Source organism: Eptesicus fuscus, chromosome 21, assembly GCF_027574615.1.
Source record: "Eptesicus fuscus isolate TK198812 chromosome 21, DD_ASM_mEF_20220401, whole genome shotgun sequence".
Classification (NCBI taxonomy): domain Eukaryota; kingdom Metazoa; phylum Chordata; class Mammalia; order Chiroptera; family Vespertilionidae; genus Eptesicus; species Eptesicus fuscus.
In genome coordinates this window covers 11,598,341-11,624,126 of record NC_072493.1, presented here as the reverse complement: position 1 = coordinate 11,624,126, position 25,786 = coordinate 11,598,341, and the positions used below count along the sequence as shown (strand labels likewise).

The window sequence follows — 25,786 nt, the reverse complement described above, 5'->3', positions numbered from 1 at the left end:
AGGAGGCAACTAATCAGTGATTCTCCCTCATCATTGATGTTTCTATTTCTCTCTCCCTCTCCCTTCCTCTCTGAAATCAATATTTTTTTAAAAAAGAATGCAGGATAATAGTATACATAGTATACCCAATTTTTGTACATGTAAAACAAATATACATAGGCAATACAGTAAGTGGTCTCTATGTGGTGGTTTATGAGTTGTTGTTTTTTAAAAATATATATTTTATTGATTTTTTTACAGAGAGGAAGCGAGAGGGATAGAGAGTTAGAAACATCGATCAGCTGCCTCCTGCACACCCGCTACTGGGGATGTGCCCGCAACCAAGGTACATGTCCTTGACCAGAATCGAACCTGGGACCCTTCAGTCTGCAGGCCAATGCTCTATCCACTGAGCCAAACCAGTTAGGGCTATGAGTTTTTATATAATTCTTATTTATTAACTTACTTTATTTTCAGCTATTACTTTTAATTTTTACAATGAACACATGTTGCTTTTGCAATATAAAACCTCCACATAACTTACTTTTTATTTTAAAAGATAACCCACTCAGGCCTTTATAAAGCATTAGCAAACATGTTACCTGCTGTGTTCTTTCAAAGTAGAGAGCAAAGGAAGAGGAAATGGCATGTACAGAATTTAATTTAGACATAAGAATTTCCTGAAGGTAAAACCTTTAATCTGTTAAAATGGGAAGGGCTTAGATGAAACAATTAGGTGAAGGGAGGTTGTCAGGGTGTTGACTCCTGAGACTGAGCTGAATGTACAATGGTGGAGAGGATTTACAGGTAGAAAATGAAAGGCTTTCTAAAGCTGGCTTCCTAGGATACAAATTGCCTTGGTAATGATTCTGAGATGCAGTCAGTTAACAAGCATGCATTGAGGACAGAGTTCTGAGGACAGAAAAGAAATAGAATTTCAGATTTCTTTCTTTCTTTCATTCTTTCATTCTTTCTTTCTTTCTTTCTTTCTTTCTTTCATTCATTCATTCTTTGCTCAACCATTATCGATTGCTCACTCCAAATCCAACATTGTGCTAAGTGTTGAGCTCTGTTTTTTACAAGTTTACAATTTCGTTGGAGAGATAAAAGATGAGGATATGAAATCGTTTGAGAAAGACTGGAAATCAGAAGGAAAAGCCAGGTAACTTAGTACAATTAAGAATCGATCAGAATAGTTATGAGTAGTAAGAATAGGCTTCCAGAAGATTGGAATTAACAAGTTTAAGAAAGTTTCAGGGAAGAGAGAATAAATATAAAGAGTTTCGGCCCTAGCTGGCTTGGCTCAGTGGATAAAGCATCAGCATGTGGACTGAAGAGTCCCAGGTTCGATTCTGGCCAAGGGCACATGCCTGGGTTGCGGGCTGAATCCCCAGTGGGGAGTGTGCAGGAGGCAGCCGATCAATGATTCTCATCAATGATTCTCATCATTGATGTTTCTGTCTCTCTCTCCTTCTCTCTTCCTCTCTGAAATCAATAAAGAAATATATTTTAAAAATAAAATAAAATAAATACCATTTGACCTATTGTTTCTTAAAAAATAGTTTCAGATTAATAATCTGATATCTCAAACTTATCAATTGTCATTTCACCTATGCTTCTCCAAAATTTGAGATGTTAAAAATGTTCTCCCTTTCCACAAAATATTTAGCTCTTTTTCATTAAGAAAGGATTAGGTAGCCCTAGCTGGCTTGGCTCAGTGGATAGAGCATCGGCCTGCGGACTGAAGGGTCCCAGGTTCAATTCCGGCCAAGGGCACATTCCTGGGTTGCGGGCTTGATCCCCAGTGGGGGGTGTGCAGGAGGCAGCCAATCAATGATTCTCTCTCATCATTGATGTTTCTCTCTCTCTCTCCCTCGCCCTTCCTCTCTGAAATCAATAAAGAAATATATATATTTTTAAAAAAAGGATTAGGTAAAACAAAATAGAAAAAAAAAAAAGTTAGAATTACAGAACTTCAAAGAGGGAGGTTACCCTTGCTATTATGTAGTTTGTGGCAGATACTGGAATTGTCTACCCAACATCTGTTTTCCCCTCTTCCTTGCCAACTGACCCCCAATTGTGCTCCGAGCATCACTGTACTCATCTGAAAACAACCACACATTTCCCAGCCTTCCTCTCAGCTGGCGTGACCATGTGATACAGTCCTGGCCAATGAGGTATAAGTAGAAGCCACCTGTGTGGATCTTCCAGGGACCAGAGCTGTCCCTTTGGCCCTTCAGCCTTCCTTCCTCCTCCTGCCTAGAATGCAGACAGGATGCCTAGAGGTGACAGCCACCTGGGAAGCACGAGAACAAGGGCCCCTGGGAAGCTGGCAGCCGGGAAAGCCGGGGTGCCTGTGGGTATCATGGCCCTGCAGACTGGTCCTGATTTCTCGCATGAGAAACACAAAACCCCTAAACCACTGGTGTCTGTTACTAGCAGCCAAGCACAAGGCCTGTCTGATAAATAATCTAACCCACTTATTTCACAGAGGGGAGACAGAGGCCCAAGAAAGTTCCATAAGCCTGGGAAGCTTGTATCAAATTAAGACGTTCTCATTTTGCAGTGACAGAAAACCCAATCCCAAACCTCTTAAGCAAAAAAAAAAAAAAAAAAAGAATGATCAATTTTAATAATTGAAGTCAGGCGTGGCTTCCTCCAGAGACTCACATGGTATTTTTTCAGGTTCTGGTGTTTCACTCTCTCCATCTCTAGGCTCTGCTCCCTCTGCTCCCCCCACGCCAGACAGGCTCTTTTCTCTTGGTGGCAAGGTGGTGCCCGCAGCCCAGCCTCACTCCACCCAGGATTAAGTCCAGAGAGAAAGCGGAAACCCCTCCCTGGAGGGAAGTCACACTGCTCAGAAGTATGACTGCCTGCCAGGCATTCCAAAAATGGACACCCTTGAACTAGAACTTAGGACTCTTGGTTCCAAATCAGTTCAGGTTCTACTTCATCAAATCGCTTCTGATAGACTTAACGTAATTATATGTGTCAGTCATGAAAAATACCTACCTATCAGATACATATCCTTGGAGCATGTGAATGATTACAGGCTCCTGTGAGGTATGTGAATAGTGCAGAGAAAATACAAGGTCTATCTAGAAGATATTAGAGTTCATGGGGTGCCATATCTAAAGATGGTCCCCAACACTGAGGACCAAGTCAGATTTGGGGCTTGGGTTTGACCTGCTCATGAGCAGTGATACAGATGACATTTTTCTTTTTTCTATTTGGAGGGAAACCTACTAGAGCAACTCTCCATAGGCTCGCACTCCCCAAAAAGGTATTTATTTAGTAACAAAAGGCAGATGATCTACTTGTTCTGTATGACTCCAGTTAGAACTGGGTGGTCAGGGCTGAGTTCAGAGTTCCATCAGCCTGTGTTTTTTTGTTTGTTTGTTTTAAAATATGTTTTCATTTGTTCTGGAGAGGAAGGGAGAGGGAAAGAGAGATAGAAATATCAACATCAATGATGAGAACCATCCATCGGCTGCCTCCTGCAAACCTCCTCCTGGGATTTGAGCCCACAACCTGGGCATGTGCCCTGACAGGGAATCGAACCGCAACCTCCTGGTTCATGGGTCGACCTCAACCACTGAGCCACAGCGGCCGGGCTCAATCAACCTGTTTTTGTAACTGGTTTTTCAATGCTTTGGTCTTTGATCCAGGCCTGAGAGAGTAAACCTTAGGTCCATTATGATTACCTAAGTCTTTCGTGAATGGAAGGGTCAAAATTTGATCCTCTGGCTGCTTTTTCTTCTAGCAGCCCTTTTGCTTTTTGTGAAGAATTGTTGGCCTGCGACATTCTTGAAATTCTTTTATATTTAGTTAGTATGAAAGTGAATATTTATAGGCTTACAGGTTAATGCTCAAGTTTGTTTGGAGTGAAAACTGGAAATGCATGCTCACGTAGATTCATTTCTTATCGATTTACTATTTCGCTGAGTTTCAGCAAGTTATGTTTTCTTAGATTTCCTACTGGTAAAAGGGAAATCTAGGCTAATATCATTTCTAGTTAGAGTTTTTCCAGGTAACAACGTATCAAGTATAAGTCTCTTGGATGGTTGCTTCATGTTTAGCGGTGGTTGTTTCTCTATTAGATATTTTTGTAGGTTAAGTTATGGGACTTCGAGGACGAAGAACCTGTTATTGGATGTTTCAAACCTTTGTCCCACTATCTCTTTTTCTTGAATATTCTGATTTTCCTCTCTCCCCCACTCTCAACATTTAAGCAGTTTCTGAATTCTCTCGGTTCTCCCTTCCACAATATCTTACATATACAACCCCTTCTTTCCGTATTTTCCATACTCTTAGGGCCTCTTTCCAGGCTCTCGGTTGCCAATTTACTCTCCACACAATTGCCTCCGTTACTTTCTTAAAAATACATCTCTGGGCAGGTCACTTCCCTCCTCAAAAACCTTCCATGGCTCTCCAGTGCCTATAGGATGAAGAACAAAATCCTTTGCACGATGTTTGAGTCCTCTTGCTTCTGCCCTTTACTTACCTTTCCAGTTTCTTCTTTCATTCTATTAATCTCTGCACCTAATGTCAAATCTCTGTACCTCATGTACCTATAAAATTTCAACAAATGGCTACAGTGGTTCTCAACCTTTTTAATGCCACAACCCTTTAGAACGAAAGTCTTTAACTTTCATAAGATTTCTGGGGGGAAAGATCCATAACCCAATTCTATATAAAGCAAATTCATTCTTCACTCTTTCCATAAGTGGGCTCCAAAAACTATGGTAGGTGCACAAAATATAAAGATATTACAAAGATTATTATAAGAAGTCAACTCTCAGCCCGACAGGGGAGATGACTTATAAGCAAAACCATGCATTGGTTTTTTTAATTTCTTTATTGATTAAGGTGTCACATATTTGTCCTCATCCCCCCATTCCCATCCCACACCCCTCCCCACGGATGCCCCAACCCCCTGTTGAACTTAACCGTTGGAAAAACCATGCATTGTGATAGGTGCTCTGCCGGAGTTCTGTACAGGTAAATTATCCTGTACAGATAATGTGGTAACCTCCATGTTGTGGTAACCTCCAACCATAAAATTATTTTCCCGGCTGCCAGCTTTCCAGGGACCCTTGTTCTTGTGGTAACCTCCATGTTGTGGTGACCCCCAACCATAAAATTATTTTCGTTGCTACTTCATAACTGTAATTTTGCTACTGTTAATGAATCGTAATGTAAATATCTGTGTTTTCCGACGGTCTTGGGCTCTACAGCAGCGGTTCTCAACCTGTGGATCGCAACTGCTAGCATGGTCGCCTAAGTCACAGTGGTCTGCAAACTCATTAGTCAACAGAGCCAAATATCAACAGTACAACGATTGAAATTTCTTTTGAGAGCCAAATTTTTTTAAAATATGTTTTATTGATTTTTTACAGACAGGAAGGGAGAGGGATAGAGAGTTAGAAACATCAATGAGAGAGAAACATCGACCAGCTGCCTCCTGCACACCCCCTACTGGGGATGTGCCCACAACCAAGGTACATGCCCTTGACCGGGATCCAACCTGGGACCCTTCAGTCCGCAGGCCGATGCTCTATCCACTGGGCCAAACCGGTAAGGGCGAGAGCCAAATTTTTTAAACTTAAACTTATTCTAACGCCACTTCTTCAAAATAGACTCGCCCAGGCCGTGGTATTTTGTGGAAATGCCACACTCAAGGGGCCAAAGAGCCACATGTGGCTCGTGAGCCGCAGTTTGCCGACCACGGGCCTAAGACGGTCGGAAAACACAGATATTTACATTACGGTTCATTAACAGTAGCAACATTACAGTTATGAAGTAGCAACGAAAATAATTTTATGGTTGGGGGTCACCACAACATGAGGAACTGTATTAAAGGGTCGCGGCACTAAAAAGGTTGAGAACCACTGCTCTAGAGGGTTTATTTCCTTTTGTTTGGGTGCTGAAGTTATATACTCATAATCAATTATGTTATTTAAGGCAAGGATATGTTTTGTTAGTTTTGACCTTCTCAAAGACCCTATAGCGAAGTGTTTACAATATATTAGAGAGAGACCATGGACTATAATTCACTGTGATGATTGTTCTACCAATAGTTTGGATAAAATGCTATGGAAACCCTGAGGAGAGAACAATTATTATTGCTTGGAAAGGTTCAGAATGAATTCACAGACGAAGTAATTATCTGAACTAGACTTTGAAAGATATAAGTAGGATTTTTGCAGGTATAATAAATAAGTGAACATTCTCTCTAAGCCTCATATTTTATAATTCAATTATAACACCTGTGAGCAGATCCCTTGTATGCCTCCTCCCTGTTTGGAGCAGTCCACATTTCCTGATTCGGCTGAAACAAATGCTTCTCAGGTAGAATGTGTTATTTCTAAAGCCAGTCTAGTTTATCCAATAACTTCAACTTAGCCCTTCCATTCTGGGGCTTAGTTGTGGATGACCAATTCAACTATTTTATCGTTGCATCCTTAACCTAAGTATTTAGCCATAATCCTCAGCAAAGCTGAAAATGAACACTCAGTGTTTCTTTGACCACCCACTGACAAAGTCCAATGAAGCTCAGGTATTTCTTGGGATATTTGTATCAACACATAATAGCTGTGATGCATCACAATGCAAACATTTGTATGTCAGGACTTTGCCCTGCAACTGTCTAGCCTCCTTTAATCACTGAAGGGCACTGGGGTTGCAGCAAAGGGATATCACCTCTGGAGGTAGTGGGTGGAGAAAAAAGAGTGATGTGTGTTGAATGGCATTCCTTCCTCTTCCTCTCTATCGGCTCACTAAGAAAGCAAAAGGATAATTTACCTGTACAGAACTCTGGCAGAGCACCTATCACAATGCATGGTTTTGCTTATAAGTCATCTCCCCTGTCGGGCTGAGAGTTGACTTCTTATAATAATCTTTGTAATATCTTTATATTTTGTGCACCTACCATAGTTTTTGGAGCCCACTTATGGAAAGAGTGAAGAATGAATTTGCTTTATATAGAATTGGGTTATGGATCTTTCCCCCCAGAAATCTTATGAAAGTTAAAGACTTTCGTTCTAAGGTGCACATAGGTGGGAAGCTTGCAAAAATTGGTATACACGTTTAGGGATATCACAGATGCCTTGAAACAAACCCATGGAACTCAGGTTAAAATTTCCTGAATTAAGAGAGAGGGTAATAAGAAATTGTAAAATAATTTCTCATTCATATTCTTTTTGTTGTTATTAATCCTCACCTGAGGATATTTTTTTTCCCATTGATTTTTAGAGAGAGTAGAAGGGAGGGAAGGAGAGAGAGAGAAACATTGATGTGAGAGAGAGAGACATCGATTGGTTGCCTCCTGCATGCACCCAGACTGGGCTGGGGATTGAACCTGCAATCCTGGCACATGTCCTTGACCAGAAATCAAACCCACAACCCTTCAATCCTTTGTTTTGAGGGCCGATGCTCTAAGCATTGAGCAACAATAGCCAAGGCTCTCATTCATATTCTTGGTCAAACTAATATCACAGCTGAGGTGGGGCTACCAGACTCAATAAATATTATGATTAGATGTGGAAAGAACACCTTACAAACCTAAGGCGGCGGTATCAAGGCCAATGTGAATAAGGACTTGTGTGTGGTTTACGGAAGTATAAACTGCCTACTGTTGGGATGACCGTCCTAGAGACATCTTCCTCCCTTTCTCAGTTTAATGGGTCCAGGGGTTCCTATTTTCCCATTAAAATGTCTCTTCCCTAATCCACCCTTTGAGTGTCTCTGGCATTTACCTCCTTTCTTACTGCGAAGTCCTCCAGATTCAAGCTGATTGTATCCAATCTCAGGACTTGCATTTATTCTAGATCTTGAGAGACAGAACTGGTCTCTAAAAGACGTCAGATGAGAACTCTGACTCAGACCAAGTTATAAAGTACAGGAGTACTTCATCAAAGTCATCAATGAGATGACTGATGATCAGATACAGGTACTTTGAAAGACATAAGGAATGAGAATGTTCTAAACCCTATGGCAATACTATCAAAACTAATTTCTCCTTCAGAAATATTTGCTAGAACATGTTCTGAGGATAAAAATGGACACATAATCAAGTAAGACTTTGGTTATAATTTCAGCACAAATTTAGTCGCTGCTATTTCCCACCACTATCAATTCTCCACGATTACTGAATGCTCCCAAGGTGAGGCAAAGATCATTTTCAGGCTAATTTTTTTTTTTTATCCATGACTTAAATCTTTTGGAAATTTTCCTTTCAGATTTTGTGTTTGCTTAGCAGGTTCTTTACAATATATGTGTGACTAAAATTATTTTAATAGCCTTAACTGTATTACAATGACAAAGATTCTGTAGATCTTGTGACAACACATTCCTCTGTTGAGTTTTTTAATTCCTTTTCAGTGGTTGATATTTGAACCTTTCGTTTGGAGTAGATCCAGCAACACAATTCACTAAGTGCCTGAACAGGTCCAGGAGGGGTTAAAGAACACACCACCAACATAAAAACTCCCAATCTATTGTGTAATCTACACAACCTTGTAGTTGAATCTGGGTTCTTGTGAAATTTTAATCGTAACTTCAGGAATGTGATATGATGATGGGGAAATATTATAAAGAAATTCCACAAACTACTGAATTTGCTTTACGTTTTGTTTCATAATCCTATTATAATTTCCAGTGAGAGGAAATTTCCAAATTTTATGGCTTAAAGTGTTAGTTTTTATTGTGCACAGAGAAAGTTTTATGAAGGTATATGTTTGGGTGATGGGGTGGTTTTTAAAATACAACATGAGACTATTTCAAATATAAAATAAAAGGGGAAGCAAGTGAGATATTAATGACTACAGAGGGAAATAATGTTGGAACTAAGGGTAGAATGTAATTTACTGAAGAGACAATGATCAGATAGTTATTTTTTAAAAATATATTTTTATTGATTTCAGAGAGGAAGGGAGAGGGAGAGAGAGATAGTAATATCAACGATGAGAGAGAATCACTGATGGGCTGCCTCCCACACACTCTCCAGTGGGAATGGAGCCCACAACCCGGGCATGTGCCCCTGACCTGGAATCGAACCTCGGCCTCCTGATTTATAGGTCTATGATCAACCACCAAGCCACACCGGCTTGGCCAGATAGTTATTTTGGATAACCCTCAACATCATGTAAGTCATATCATATTTTGTAATCAGAGCTGAGCAAACACTGTTTACTGATTAATTTGTGTTTTTAGTCACTGAAATTTTAAGGACAAAATGAAAATCTAGGTCTTTATGCTATCACAAAACATGGCCATGAAAACTATCCATCTAAGCCAGGGGTCCTCAAACTTTTTAAACAGGGGGCCAGTTCACTGTCCCTCAGACCGTTGGAGGGCCGGACTATAGTTAAAAAAAAAACTATGAACAAATTCCTATGCACACTGCACATATCTTACCTTGAAGTAAAAAAACAAAACGGCAAAAACACCCGCATGTGGCCCGCGGGCCGTAGTTTGAGGACGCCTGATCTAAGCAGTTTTTTAAAAAAATGTGTCTCTGTAAAAGGACATGGGGAAGGGGGGAAATCACTGAATTTTCAAATACCCATTTAGGTATAATCACTGCTTGTTGCAGGGCCTGATGAGTTGGGGCCTGAGCCCAAAGAATCCCAGTCTAAGAGAATTCACAGTCCAGGTCAAGTCATACTTTGGGAGATCCCTCTTTACTTTGCTCTTAGCTAATTAGGGGAAATCTGATGAACTTATACAATAAAGCATTAGTACTAGGAAACAAAAAGAGGAAGAGGCCTTACCAATTCATGACTTCTTAATTAGGGTCAGGACAGTATCTGGGGATTTCCTATACCCTAAGTTTGCTGAATGATTACATAGGTCTGGGGAAAAGGAATTTGCTCAGAGTGATTCATCCAACTTTTTTTAGTATTGGGGTTCTGCCTTGCAATTTCCTCTGCTGGCATTATGTGTTGACTAATGGAGTGGGTAGGTTTCTGATAGATTTACTCCTACTCGGATTCAAAAGCCTTGAGCCGGGCCTTGGCCTGTTGGTCAATGTGGGGTTTAAGCCTTCCTCTCAAATGAGTGTGTCTCTGACCAGTTATGAAGGGACTTTCCTTGAGACTTATTACAACAGCTTACCGTGGGATGGATATTTGAAGGTAGCTTTCTGTTCTGTTTTGCCATCTTGGGGTGGCTCTGAAAAGCTTTCTTACCTCTGAGAGGAAGAAAATGTTGATAGGGTTGATTAATTACTACACAGAATGCAGTGACGATAATTGGGCAACCTGAATCAGATGTTCAGATAGAAAGACAGGTAGACTGTGATGACACAAGTTTAAATTCTAGGTCTGCAGGTAAAGCTTTGCAAAGGGCCTCACCCCAGAAACACCTGCAATGGGGTCTTCTTTGCTGAGAGTTTCTCCCCCATCCCCAGCACTCCAAGTCCAGATGAATTGCCTTACTTCCAGGGAAAAGGCTCTCTCTCTCTCTCTCTCTCTCTCTCTCTCTCTCTCTCTCTCTCTCTCTCTCTCAGATATAGATATATATCTTGACTGTTTTTTTAATGATTTGTAACTATCTTTGTAGATAAAATATTAAAATAAAAAAACTTTGCCTAGGTGGCTGCTGGCATCAATATTCTACACCAGATTAAAATTATTTCCCAACATGCATACCCTGCACTCCAATTGATATCTTAATAGCTTGATTAAAAATTTCTCAGAAGTCTATTAGACTCAGGAAACGGTCTGCGGTGTAGGTGAGGATTTTCAGTGTTTGCAATGGAAACTTTTGGCCCCATGAACAGAATAGCAAAAACTCAATTAAATGTGCTCTTCCCCCATCCTTGCCTAGTCCAATGGTAAAAAAATGAAAAAACTGCTTGGAAGAGTGGTGTTTAGGTATCCCCTCACCCCTTTTTTCCCTCTAAAACTGCCAGGTGGATTCATATGATCCCATTTTTTTAGTTGTCTTCTATCTCCCGCTCAGAATAAACCAGGTCACCCCAGCACAATCAGAAGCATCTTTGTTGTTGTTGTTGTTGTGTGTGCGTGCGTGTGCGTGCTTTAATTTTCAGCCTCTAAGGAGGTTGGGCGGGATGGGGTAGGGGAAGGGCAAGGGAAGGTGTAAAAGTACTTTAATGAAAAACAACCAGTAACTTGAGGTTTTTAGAATTATGGTCTGCCATTTCCTAATTAAGAAATGAGTTTAACAGTCCTTTGGCCAATTAATTTAGACAATGCTATGAACCCAAAGGCCTGGTGACTGTCCAAGCGACGGAACTCCCTTCCCTTGCGGGACCCCGAGCCACCGCCCCAGCCACGCCAGCTCTGGAGTCCTTTTCGCTCTTGGCGCAGGCACCTCGGCTCCCTAGGTCTGTCTCTAGCGCTCAGCCTGGTGTTGCACCGGCTGCTTCAGGCTCGCCGCCACCAGGCGCGGACACCTCCCAGCCTCCCTCCCGCCCTCCCTCCCTCCCAGCCGGCGGGACCTATTCCGGGCTGGGGAACAGCAGCCCGGGCAGCAGCGGCAGGAAGCAAAGCCCTTGTTGATGCTGTTCCACGGCGCGCCTGCCCACCCTCCGCTGGGCCGCCGCGGCTCTTCCCCTCTTTGGCGCGCCCCCCCTCCGCGCCTGCGCAGTGCCCCGCGGGGGGCGGAGCTCAGATTCCTGTCAGCGGCAGCGGCGGTGGCGGCGGCGGCGGCGGCGACCGTCAGTTTTCTCTGAAGAGCACCACCAAACGGACCCGTTGGCTCTTCCCCCTCCCTCTCCCCGCCCTGAACCCCTCTCCTGGCTCTCCGGGATTGAGTCCCTGCGGAGTTTCCCCTCCACCCTGACGCAGTTTCCTCGGTCCTCGGCCCGCTTGAAGTCACTGCCCTCGAGGAGGAGGCAGCGGCAGCGGCAGCTGCCCTCGCCTCGCCGCCCCCGGTTCGGTGCCCGCGGTCCCGGAGAGGAGGTGCCGCCGCCACCGCCGCTCCCCCCCTCCCGCTGCCCTCGGGCCGGGCTGGGTCGAGCTGCGATGCCCTCGGACTTCATCTCATTGCTCAGCGCGGACCTAGACCTGGAATCGCCCAAGTCCCTGTACTCGCGAGGTGAGTCGGGCTGAGGGCAGGGCGTGGGGCGGGGAGGCGGCCCCGGGAGACCTGAGGGTCCTCGTCCGGAGGGGCCGCCAGCCGAGCCCGGGCCGGGGTGGCCTGACCTGGGGGGGGGGGGGGGGGCGGGGAGAGTCCGATGGGGTTGGAAACGTTGGAAGCGGCGGGGAGGAGTGGCGGCCCCTCCCCCGCGGAGCCGCCGGCCGCTCCGGGCCCCAAAGCCGTCGGCCCCCAGGTCTCCGCTGCGCCGGTCGCTCCGAGCGTGCGTCCCTCCGCCCGTCCGGCCCGGCCGCACTCCTCGAGCGGGCAGCGCCGGCCTCCTCGGCTCGGGGATCACCCCGGGCTGGGCCCCGCGCTGGGGCCGCCGTGATGCGTGGGGCCCGGCTCCCCTTCCAGGACCATCCTCCCCGGCAAAGTTGCCCCCAAACAGGCGGCGGGGCCTGGAGCCGGGTCTGGGCAGGGTCACCATTTTCTCCCCTTCCAGGTTGTGTGTGCATCGCCGTTTTACCCCCTCTCTCTCCGGCCTAGTCCACTCCCTCCCCTCGTTGGGACGGCCCCCCTCGACCAGGCGTTCTGCCTTTCCTCGTCATGTTGCTGGAAGGGGCCCGAGTTTTCTGTCTTCTCTCTCTTTCTGCTCCTCTGTGGCATCCTCATTTACTTACTTCTCCCCTTCTTTTACACAAATAGGGGTGCTCTCTCTCTCTTAGTTTTATTCCTCTCCTGTCCCAGGGGTGCCAGCTCAGGCATAGGCGCTGTCCTTTGAGAATTTTCTATTTCGTTGCCGTTCAAGGGCTCGGTGCCGGGAGGGGGGCCATTGGACTGAGATTTCCATGTAAAAACTCCTTTGGCTAAAGCCTGAAGGGGGTTCACAGGATCTGAGATATTAATACTTGAGCTGATCTCTACTGGGGTTAAATTCCTATACTGGACACCACGAGAATGTGTTAGAACAGGTTCCCTGTACAAGAGGCATCAAACCAAAATGCTCCCACTGCACTCTTCACGGCTTAAACCACTGGGAGGGGGCAAAAGACAGAACTGGGTTAGTAATTACTGATTTCACCATATTTAAAAAATTGCGTGCCATTATGAACCTCCTTCCTGAGAAATTCGGTGTTTCTTCCCCTTAAGTTTTGGTTTGATGTATCCATCTGCTGATTCCACCCCTTCCAGGGAGGGGGACTTGAGCTGCACATTAGTGTATTTACATGGTTGAAGTGAATCGGAGTGAGATGGTGTACTCCGGAAGGTATTGGACTTTATAGACTGACGACTGAATCTGTACACAGAGTCCTGCTTAGTAACTATAACTATTGTGTGTTGCTGTGATGACTTTAGTTGGCAGTTACCCTCCTGTAAGGTGTTTTTTGGGCAATGTTACCTGAAGTAGTTTGAAACTGTAGCTTGGAGTGTCAGAAGGTGTTATCAAGAGATGATTCTTAGAGGAGGGCAAATGTGGTACAATTGGGTACTAAATATAGTCAAGACATTAACACCATTTGTACAGTAATCATTAGATAATTTTCTATGGAACAAATGTTTTATGAAAATCTAAGTTTAGCATAGAGACCATTGTAGAGACAATTCAGCCTTCTTTCATAGACAATAAATTCACAAATACGGGCTTTAGCTCTTAAAAGTACATGGCAGTTATATAAGAGATGTATGCTATCCTTGGCTTTTTTTTTTAATCATTCAGCATAAAAAGTACTTTATGCTTTTTGTGTTTTTCAGATTCTCTGAAGTTACACCCATCCCAGAATTTTCATAGAGCTGGACTATTGGAAGGTCAGCAGAATGCCATTTTAAAGCATATTGTGTGAGTATGCAAAGGCTTTCTCTGAAATGGAGTTTAAATGAGAAAGTGTGAAACTTTGCAAACTCATACAATGTAGTTTTCTCCTAAAGAGCCTGATCCTTCTTTTAGAGCAGCTGAATGTTTCAGTGGATTTCGTTTGTGTTTGATGTGATTGTTAGCTATTATGAGAAGCATTGAATCCCTCCTTATCCCCCCCCATACACAAAATCATTAAAAATTATGTGTTGGCCGAAACCGGTTTGGCTCAGTGGATAGAGCGTCGGTCTGCGGACTGAAAGGTCCCAGGTTCGATTCCGGTCAAGGGCATGTACATTGGTTGCGGGCACATCCCCGGTAGGGGGCGTGCAAGAGGCAGCTGGTCGATGTTTCTCTCTCATCGATGTTTCTAGCTCTCTGTCCCTCTCCTTTCCTCTCTGTAAAAAATCAATAAAATATATTAAAAAAAAAAAAAAAAAAAAAAAAATTATGTGTTGGGTGTTGTACCTTAGAATTCCAGATATTAATAAATAGCTTTTTACAAATAAACTGAATATGAAAAGGCTCAAACAAGATCATGAATATAACTAAAAGAGTGACACCAGACACATATTTAGTTTGAAAATTCACAACTTTTATATGCTAAATATTTCAAAATGATATATTATTTATTACAAAAGCATTGATGTCATTACTATTGCATTATTTTTAAAGATGAGGAAAGCCAAGTAATAGAGATGATGATTAAACTATGCTTTGGAGAAAGGGTTTTAGAACATTCTGGAAACACTAATAGACTATGTAGAGTAATTCAAACAACTGCCGATTACTTCAGAAAACTTTATTTTGTGTTGTTTTTAGCAATTTAAGACAAAAATGGTTCTATTTATGTTGTTTTTATAGTTTTTGAAGTGATTTCACACATATTATCTTTGACTCTTATAATCCTAGAATTGGACTGTAAGAATATTCATTTCCCCATTGTAAAGATGAGTAACCTAAGGCTGAAATTAAGAGACTTGGGGAGGTGGGAGAAGTCATACAGTAGCAGAAACCATGCTTTTTATATTTTAGTTGGTGCTCTTTACCCAAAGCCACGCTGCCATTATACAATATATATGTAACCAGTGCCCTTTGGGGGTGGGGGTCAGATTCTTAAACATTTTGTAGCCCACTTAAAAAAGACCCTAAATATTTAAGTTTGACTTAAGTGTAGGTGTTTGCTTTCTATATGGAGAATGGAGATATATATAGTCTGGTATAATGGAGAAAAATGTTGGTTTTGTAATTTTGCTTAAATTTGAATACCAGTTTTGACTATTTATTAGCTCTGTGATCTTGGCAAATAATTTTTATCTCTATAAACTTTAATCGTCTATTCATAAAAATGTATATAATCACTTAAATTTAGTGAGCTAATGTGTATGAAAATGCTTATTGCATATAAAAGGTTCTCAAATTATTGATTATATTTTTAATTACAAGAAGCCCATAGATAAATATTAGTATGAAAATCAACTACACTATTAGATGAGGAATTATTAGTGTTTCTTAGTGAAGCAGATTTCTGGATTTTGTTCATATTGTTCAATTTGTGACCATGTTGTAGGGTCATATTTGTATGTACAAACCCATCCATTCTTTGGGCAACAAACCAGAGAGTGTCATAGTGATGGAGATTAGACAGGAGAAAGATGAAAAAAAAAAGTTAACTATTTAAGCAAATATTTTTAACAGGTTGGTGGAAATGCAGACAACCATCTATTATGTATATTAAGATATTTGTGCCTAAATACTTTAATTATTTTTTCATTTTGGTTGAGAGGATACACAGATATTTAAGATACCCTTTTACAGATGATATGTAAAATGTATAAATATCAAGTATGTCATGTTCTTTTATATCTTTGATATAGGTTATCATAAGAAAATTGTTTGCTTCTGTAATGAAAGTATTTAATCTATGCAACCAATTTCTATTTTTAATCTATTATTATGGACATTTTAAAGAATACACAAAAGTAGAGATAATAAAATAATGAATCCCCAAATACCCATCACCAAGCTTTAACAGTTATTAATCGATGTCTACTCTTGTTCCTATTATCCTCTCTCCTTCCCCAAGCTGTACCAGACATCATATCATTTCATACATAAATACTTTTTCTTTAGTCCAGGAAATGTGTTTCTAATTTAGTTTAGCAAAGTCTCTCATGTCTCCCCTGCTCCCTTTTTAAGATGTAGTAGAGCAGGAGGCTACTGCTTCTAGTTTATAGTGTCATTTCTAATCTTTGTTAAAATTGTAGGCCATGTGGCCAGGTTTGGGTTCAAATCCTTGCTCCAACATTTGTATGTGCCCTTGGCTTAGTCATTTTCTTTATCTTTTTGTGCTTCAATTTTCTCATCTTTAAATGGGCACAACAATAGTATTTTCATCATAGGTTGTTGTTGAGGCAAATTTATGTAAAGCATTTAACCCAGCATATAGTAAGTGCTCAATAAATGTTGGCTAAATTAAAACATTTTAAACATCAATTACCTATACAGTGCATACTTTTTTTCCAAATTTAAGTTCTTTCTTTAGGAAAATAAGATTGGAAACTGCAATTGGGTGTTATTAAGCTTTCAAAATAGATTTAAAATTTCTTTACCATTTAATTAAATTTGCATTTATCTTCCATATCAATGCTGGTCTTTCTTTTTCTTTTTTCTAAAATATAGTCTCATTGATTTCAAAGAGGAAGGGAGAGGAAGAGAGAGATAGAAACATCAATGATGAGAGAGAATCACTGATCAACTGCCTCCTGCAAGCCCCCCACTGGGGACCAAGCCTGTAACCCAGGCATGTGCCCTTGACCAGTATCGAACCTGGGACCCCTCTATCCACCGAGCCAAACCAGCCAGGGCAATGCTGGTCTTTCTTGATACTACCTTTTTTTTCTTAAAGATAAGAAATTAATTTTTTTAATTGAGGTATAGTTGACATATAATATTGTGTTGGTTTAAGATGTACAATGCAATAATTAAATATTTGTATATATTGGGAAATGATCACACAATGTCTAGTTAACTAAGTCACCATGCATAGTTCTGCTACTGCTTTTTAAATTTAACTTGGTGATTGCCTGATAGTGGGCAAAGGAAAGTCTAGCTATTTTTTAAAATAGTTTTTTACTGATTTTTATTGCGAGAGGAAGGGAGAGAGATAGAGAGATAGAAACATCTATCTGTCAAGCCCAAAATCTGCATGTGCCCTGACTGGGAATCAAACCAATGTGACCTCTTGGTTCATGGGTCAACACAAACCACTGAGCTACACTGGCAGGGCAGAGGTCTAGCTATTTAATGCAATCATAGCCATTAAAATAATGTTTCTAATGACCCCATAATTACGCATGAAACTTTTAATAAAGTAAGTAAATAAAACATACTTTTGTAAGTATTTTATAAATAATTTTTTAAAAATATTGGACAAAAGTATATGTTTTTATTTTTTATTCTATTTTTGCATTTTCCCTACCTTTAAAGAAGATTGTTTGTACATATTTTAACAAAAGAAGATTTACAGTTATGTTGTTCAGATTTGAAGGCTAGGATTCTTCTTTGGAGTGCCTAGACAAAAAGTTCAACTACAGAGAAGAAGGTACCATTTCTTACATTTTCTGTATTGAAAAATATTTATTATGACATGTATTGTTTGTCATATAAAAAACAGATAAAAATTAAACTAAGTGGAAGTATACAAATAAGATTAAGTAAGAGGTCATTCTAGAAATATAGAGATGTAAGATACAATGGTAAAAAATCAGATAAAACAAGAAAAATAAGCAAATTGGAAAAAATCAAGTAATAAAAATGGGTTAAAAATTTAAAATGTTTTTAATAGCATGAATTAGATTATATGATGGATCAAATTAACTGATTAAATAAGAACTAAACACCAATATGATACATCCTGGTATGAATTATACATTTAAGATTGGAAAACTTAAAAAGAAAATATGAAATATTATAGTGATTTAGGGGAAAATAAACTACTTTTTAATTTTTTTTACTACTTGTTACCTATTTGATATAGTATAATGCATAATTATGCTTTATAGTTCACAAATGGAAATACTTTTTTTAAAAAACATTTAAAAAGATATATTTTCAGAGAGGAAGGGAGAGGAAGAGATAGAAACATCAATGATGAGAGGGAACCATTGATTGCCTGTCTCCTGCATGTTGGACCAAGCCCGCAATAGTAATAGTTTCTTACTGACTTTATGGAATATTTCTGAATTGCCATTAGGCCTGATTTATTTCTTTTCCTAGGGTCTGTGTTAGTAAAGTAGTTAGACCAATAACTTTCTTACATGTGAAATGTATGATGATATCTTATTGGAAAGGATTTAAAAAAATATTTAACATTAAAAATAATCTGTTGGATTCTTTTCTTCTTTAGTATCTATTAATTGATTTATACTTAATAAACTAAAAGTATCATTTATTGAAATAATTATGAAAATGAAATTCAAACATGTGACAAAAATCATACCTGGTTCATCCCAACATGCATAATTTTGGATATATGGCTGCAGAACTGGGCTTTTTTTCTTTTTAAAATATGATTATATTAGTTTTTGGAAAGAAAGAAGGGAGAAGGAGAGAGGAACACTGATGTGGCTGCCTCCTGCATGCCCCCTACTGGGTACTGAGCCTGCAAACTGGGCATGTGCCCTGACTGGGAATTGAATCAGTAACCTCTCTGTGCAGAGGTGCTCAACCAACTGAGCCACACCAGCCAGGACCATCCCAACTTCTAGGATCTCTCTCTCTGATTTCCTACTATTTGTTTTTGTGTTTCTTTCTACTAGTAAACTCTGCTTTCATGATTTCTCTTCAATCCTAGAATTCTATTTTTTATTACATTAAGAGGATAGAAATTCAAGCTTAATCAGTTGGTTCTTGTCCTGCTCTTAATTGATTCTTGACTATACTGTAATTATTCCAGGAGTCCCCTAAAACTTGAAAATGGTAGTACAAAAAAACATTTCTTATTATAATCAATATAATATACAGGGTGGGGCAAAAGTAGGTTTATAATTGTTCATATGGAAAATAATACAATGACTAATAAATAATAATATAATAATGAACTGTTTATTTGCCCCACTTTGTATAAAATGCCACTTTTGTTAGAAAAAGTTAACTCATCAGATTGTTTTCTATTAAGAATTAACAGGTAGTTAGAAAAAAAAGATCGAATTCAAATCAGTTGGGCCCGATTATGTAGTGACAGAGGATAGTCTTGTTTGCTTTAGAGAGATAAAAGGCATTCTCCAATAGAAATGTTGCCTATTAAATTTATTGCCTTGTTGCTAAGATTTTATTTCAGGTTACGTAAAAGAGATTCATGTCTCTTTTATTTGCTGTTTTAATAAAAATCAAGGTTATAAAAGGTATAATCAAAGGTATAACAAGGGTATAATACACTAATTATAAACATATACTTGAATGAAAAGGTAGACATTTTCTTTATGGATTAACTACAGATAATGATTTTTGCTTCCAAATATAAAAAAACCTGATGTTGTTTAAGGATCTATATTTTTGATTATTTGAACTGAAGATGTGATTTTCAGGTACTTTTATTTATAACTAGAGGCCCATTGCACTAAGATTCATGCAATAGGCCTTCCTTCCCCTGGCTGCTGGCACCGGTTTTCCTCCGGCACCTGGGACCCAGGCCTTCGCTCTGGCCGGAGCCTTCAGTGTTCACTCCAGCTGGAGCCTTCAGTAGTCTTCTCTGCTCTGGCCGGAGCGCTGCTCCTGTAGTTCCCTCCACCCCCCGCCCACCCTCATAGCAGGTGTCCTGCCCTGCCCGGCCGCTCTGGCCTGCATATGCAAATTAACCTGCCATCTTTGTTGGGTTAATTTGCATACCCACTCCTGATTGGCTGGTGGGCACCACAGAGGTATGGTCGATTTCTCTTTTATTAGTGTAGAAAACTATTGAAAAATAGACTTTTTTCTCTTCTATTTCTTTAAAAAGAATAATTTTTTATTGTTGAAAGTATTACATGTCCCCCTTTTTCCCCCCATTGACCCCCTCCAGCCCACCCCAGGTCTCCTCCAGCCCGCCCCAAGCCCCCCTCCAGCCAACCCCAGGTCCTCACCGCCCCATTGTCTGTGTCCATGGGCCATGCATATATGCATATAAGGTTCTTGGTTGATTACCTCCCACCCACCCATCCTTCCCTGCCTTCCCTCCAAGATTCCACCCTCTATTCTTTGCTTCCATATCTCTGGATCCACTTCGTTCATCAGTTTATTTTGTTACTTAGATTCCACATATGAGTGAAATCATGTGGTACTTGTCTTTCTCTGACTGACTTATTTCACTTTCTTGCTTCTATTTTTAATACAGTAGTCCCACCTTACCCATGGTTTTGCTTTCTGGGTTTAGTTACCTGTAGTCAGCCACAGTCTGAAAACATTAAATGGAAAATTGTATATAATAATTTATATGATAATTTATATACAATATATAAATTCTTAATATATTTTGAGAGAGATCATGTCCACATAACTTTTATTACAATATCATCATATCTAATAATAGACAATTATGCAAATTGACCATACCTCCGACACACCCACAAGCCACGCCCACAAGCCACGCCCACCATCCAATCAGAGCACGTATGCAAATTAACCCAAACCAAGATGGCTACAGCCACAGAGAGCAAGGTTTCCTAGGTAACAGAGGAAGCCAAGCTTTCTGCCAGCCATTGCAGGCCTAAGCCTCCACTCAAGCTACAAAGTTTCAATTATAGAAGGTAAACAAATTCAAACAAATGGCGGCAGAATGGAGCTTGAGAGAGCAGGCCAGGGTTGCCGCCGGCAACAGGGGAAGCAAAGCTTTCAGCACACCCTGGCCGGGCCCACCCGCTTAAGGCAACAAAGTTTCAATTATAACCCCAAAACAAATGGCTTCGGGCCTCGGAGGGAGCCCTAGGCTTGGCTCTGCTCCAGGCTACAAAGTTTCAATTGTAGAAGGAAAATAAATTCCAGATACCAGGGCCTCCACTTGCATTGCCAGGGGGCGTGGCCCGCCTGCAAACCACCACGCTCAGGCTGCCCCACGCCCCAAGGGAACCCCCACCTGATCCGGGACACCCTTCAAGGCAAACCAGCTGGCCCCCACCCCTGTACCAGGTCTCTATCCTATCTAATAAAAGAATAACTATGCAGATTGATCATCACTGCAACACACAATTTAGCTGCCCTCATGTGGTCAAAGATCCTGCCCCCATGTGGACACAAGATGGCCACAACAAGATGGCCAGCAGAAGAGGGCAGTTGGGAGGCACCCGGCCTGCAAGGGAGGGCAGTTGTGAGGGACCAAGCCTGCAAGGGAGGGCAGTTGGAGGTGATCAACCCTGCAGGAGAGGGCAGTTAGGGGTAACCAGGCCGGCAGAGGAGGGAAGTTGGGGGCAAACAGGCTGGCAGCAGAGTGGTTAGGGGGTGATCAGGCTGGCAGGCAGAAGCGGTTAGGGGCAATCAGGAAGGCAGGCAGGCAAGCAGTTGGGAGCCAGCAGTCCTGGATTGTGAGAGGGATGTCCGACTGCCCGTTTAGGCCCGATCCTCGTGGGATCGGGCCTAAACGGGCAGTCGGACATCCCTCCAGGAGTCCCAGATTGGAGAGGGTACAGGCTGGGCTGAGGGACAACCCCCCTCCGTGCACGAATTTCGTGCACTGGGCCTCTAGTATTGTTATAATCATTCTATTTTATTTTAGTTATTGTGGTTGATCTCTTATTGTCCCTAATTTATAAATTAAACTTTCTCATAAGTAAGCATGTATAGGAAAAAAACATAGTTATGGATAGGGTTTGGTATTATCTGAGGTCTCAGGCATCCACTAGAGGTCTTGGAACATATCCCACTTGGATAAGGGAGGAATACTGTATTTACTTGATGCATCGGTGATGATTATTACTGCTGGCCATCTATGAATGTTTATTGTGTCTTTCTCATTCAGAAATGTTACAGTTAGTCTTTTAGTACATTTGGTACTTGTTTTGAAGGTAAGGCAAGAACAGAAAAGTTTCTAATAGCGAGTTAAGTTGTTGATTATTCTTATCTTTATAGATTTACCTTTAGTTTAAAAAATCTGCTTAAAGCAACCTTTGTAGGACATTTTAAAAGAAGCAGTGTTGGTAGTTAAAGAGAAGAAAGAATAAAGAGAAGAAAGAATAATATATTCAGTGTTGTTATAATTGAAAACATTTTTGAGCAGGTATGCGTATCAGCATTTTATAGATGTTTTTTTCACATTTTATTTTCAGAAAAATCTTATGAGATGGTATCGGTATCCCTACTTCATAAATGAGCAAACAGGAGATTTACTTCCCAAGGTCATATAGCTAGTGGAGAAGGCTGGAATTTGAAACCTGACAATTTTATCCCACAATTTTTAGCTTATCCTGACTTTCTTAAATACAAACAATTTATAATTGGCATTTACACTTTGGGCCCACTGTTCAGATGATGTAAAAAGAGTACTTTAAATAGGATTCTTTAGCTTCTATAAAGTAATGTGAGAAATTCTATAAGCCACAATAAAAATCAGTGAAGAATATGATGATGACCCTTTGGGAGAATATTTTAACACTCAAAATTAGCAAATCATTGCCTAACTTGATAGATGTCTTTAAGACTTAACTGAAGCACATCACTGATTGAACCATCCCTGTCTTGACTGATGATGGTACTCAGAAATAAAAAGTAGGGCAAGGGTAAGCCATAACATAAGGAGAATTATTTTAGAAATGAAGGATACCATGGGGCTCTGATTTATTTTTATTTTTTAAAACATATTTTTATTGATTTCAGAGAGAAGGGAGAGGAAGAGAGAGAGATAAAAGCATCAAATGCCTCCTGCATGCCCGCGCTGACTGGGAATCGAACCATGATCTCCTGGTTCATAGGTCGACGCTCAACCATTGAGCCATGCCAGCTGGGCAGAGCTCAGATTTTTTTGGCAGTAATTTTATGGAAGCATAGTAATCATTTTAACCTATTTTCTGCTGATATATTTCCGAGCCTAGTTTGAGAAGAAATGAGCAGCAGGAAAAAAACAGTAATAATAGAGCCTCAAGGGTTTGTTTTATTTCTTGATATGGTTGGTCTTTGCTTCTGAACTTTGTGGAAATACTGTGTTAGGTATTTTAAAAAAAAAGAATTTTAATTCTAGTTTGACCTTGAGACCTTGTAGAAATTTGTATAAGCATTCCTTTTCTTTGTCAGAGACATTATCTGTCTTGCTTAACTTAAGAGTTTTGAGGAAGAACAACTGAAATAATGTTAAAGGACTTTGGAAACTATGAAATGCTATATGAATAGCAATATTTTGCATAGGGCTTTATTAATTTGCTTTGGTTTTTCTTTTCATTGTCTTCTCTCTCCCCCAACCCGTCCCCCCCAACCTCCCACCTTTTTTAAAAATCTCCTTCTATACATGTCTTGATTTTCTCATGGTACTCTGTTGCTTGTTGGTTTTGCTGTTACTACTTCTGTCTTCTCTTTATCTCTTTTTTTCAAAACAAACAAACAAACAAACAAATAAACCATCTTTATAGAGGTATAGAATTATACCCATTTTAAGTGATCCTTGAATTTTTAACAAGTATATACATTTGTGTAATTACCACACACAAGATACAGAACGTTTCAGTCACCCCACAAAGCTACCTCTTGCTTTTTTGTAGTCAATTCTGCCCACTCCAGCCCCTCAGGCAAGTATTGATCTGTTTTTCTTATCACAGATTAGTTTTGCCTTTTTTAGAATTTCATATAAATGTATTTATACAGTGGATACTCTTTTAATTTTCATTGTTCAAGTACTATAACTTTCAAAAAAGGAAAGCTATTTTAAAAAGGTAACAAGACCTTTTTTATTCTCATATATTTTTGTATTCTACAGTGTAGCCAAATGTCTATTTAAGATTTTTGCCCATTTTTAAATTGGATTATTTGTCTTTTTATTCTTGAGTTGTATGAGTTCTTTATATAATCTATATACAAGTCCCTTATCAGATATATGATTTGAAGAAATTTTCTCCAAATATGTGGATTGTCCTTTCACTTACTTGGTATTGTCTTTTTTTTTTTTAATTTATCTTTATTGTTGAAAGTATTACAGATGTCCCTTTTGTTTCCCCCATTGATCCCTTCCATCCGTCTTGGTATTGTCTTTTGATGCACACTTTTTTAATTTGATGAAATCCACGTTTTCTATTTTTGTTGTTGTATTGCTCATGCTTTGTGTCATATTTAATAAACCATTGCTTAATCTGAGGTCATGAAGATTTATATGTATGGTGTGTTTTTTTGTTTTGTTTTGTTAATCCTCACCCGAGGATATTTTTCCATTGATTTTTATGGAGAGTGGAAGAGAGAGGGAAAGACAGAAACATCGATGTGAGAGAAACATTGATTGGTTGCCTCCTGCAGGAGCTCTGACCAGGGCCAGACCAGGGAGGAGCCTGCAACCAAGTTACGTGCCCTTAACCAGAATCAAACCTGGGACCATTTGGTTCACAGGCCAACACTCTATCCACTTAGCAAACTGGCTAGGACTGTATGTTTTCTTCTAAAAGTTTTAGTCTGGGCTCTTACACTTAGGTCTTTGATCATTTTGAATTAATTTTTGGAGGTAGGGACTCCAACTTAATTCTTTTGCATGTAGATATCCATTTGCCCTAACACTATTTGTTGAAAATACTTGTTTCTCATTTAATAGTCTTGGTACCCTTGTTGAAAAATCAATTGGCCATAAATATATGGGTTTATTTATGGATTCTAAATTCTTTTCCATTCATCTTTATGCTCATCCTTATAGCAGTATCATACTGTCTTGATTACTATAACTTTGAAATAAGTTTTGAAATTGGGAAGGATGAGTCCTCCAACTTTGTTCTTCACTTAAAAGATTGTTGTGGCATTGGGGAGGCTGGGGAGAGGTCGTTGGGGGAAAAAGGAGACTTAATGTAATACGTTAAACAATAAAGAATTTAAATTAAAAAAAAAAAAGATTATTGCCTGGCCAGCGTGGCTCAGTGGTTGAGCGTCGACCTATGAACCAGGAGGTCACAGTTCGATTCCTGGTCAGGACACATGCCCAGGTTGTGGGCTCGATCCCCAATGTGGGGTGTGCAGGAGGCAGCTGATCAATGATTCTCTCTAATCATTGATGTTTCCATCTCTCTCTCTCTCTCCTTTCTTCTCTGAAATCAATAAAAATATATTTAAAAAAAATATTGTGGCTATTCAGAGTCCCTTGAATTTCCATTTGAATTTAGGATCAGCTTCTCAATTTCTTCAAACAGAAAGTGAGCTGTGATTTTAGTAGGGATTGCATTGACTTGATGTGTTAGTTTGAAGAGTATTGCCATCTTAATAATACTAAATATCCTTGTCTATAAGCATGAGATGTCTTCCTTTTATTTGGGTCTTCTTTAATTTCTTTCAAACACATTTTATAGTTTTCAGACTATACATGTTACACTTGTTTTTAAAATATTTATTGTAAAGTATTTTATTCTTTTTAATCATTGTTTTAAGTGGTAATAAAGTTATGGAAATAATTTGAGGATAGGTCTCTCAAAACTTAGAAGAGCTTTAAATTTGAAATCATAGATTATGCATATATTCAGGAAAAGAGACCCAAATCATGATAAGGTAATTAACTATAAAATGTCAGCCACAGAATTAAAGCTGCAATTAACCATAAAAAACATTTAGTGAAATCAGTTTTGTTTTAAAATTTATACTGGATGGTGATTTTCTTAAGGGCAGCGACTATCCCTTGCATTCTCATAGCATCTGGCACACACGTGCTCGATATCTGAAAGGGGCTTGATATTTATTAAATAAATGAATAAATGAATGAATATCACA

At 40.1% G+C, this 25,786-nt stretch overlaps 1 protein-coding gene across 1 annotated transcript in view; it reads left to right on the top strand.

The window, feature by feature from the left end:
• The first annotated feature begins 11,646 nt into the window (after nt 1–11,646).
• The window catches only part of NFAT5 (nuclear factor of activated T cells 5), a 125,014-nt gene continuing 110,874 nt past the window's right edge, over nt 11,647–25,786 (top strand). Inside the window, exons 1-2 of the mRNA XM_008139960.3 lie at nt 11,647–12,042; nt 13,777–13,830. Of these exons, the coding sequence (XP_008138182.2) occupies nt 11,970–12,042; nt 13,777–13,830 (127 nt within the window). The 5' untranslated portion in view covers nt 11,647–11,969. The remainder of the gene's footprint in view (nt 12,043–13,776; nt 13,831–25,786) is intronic.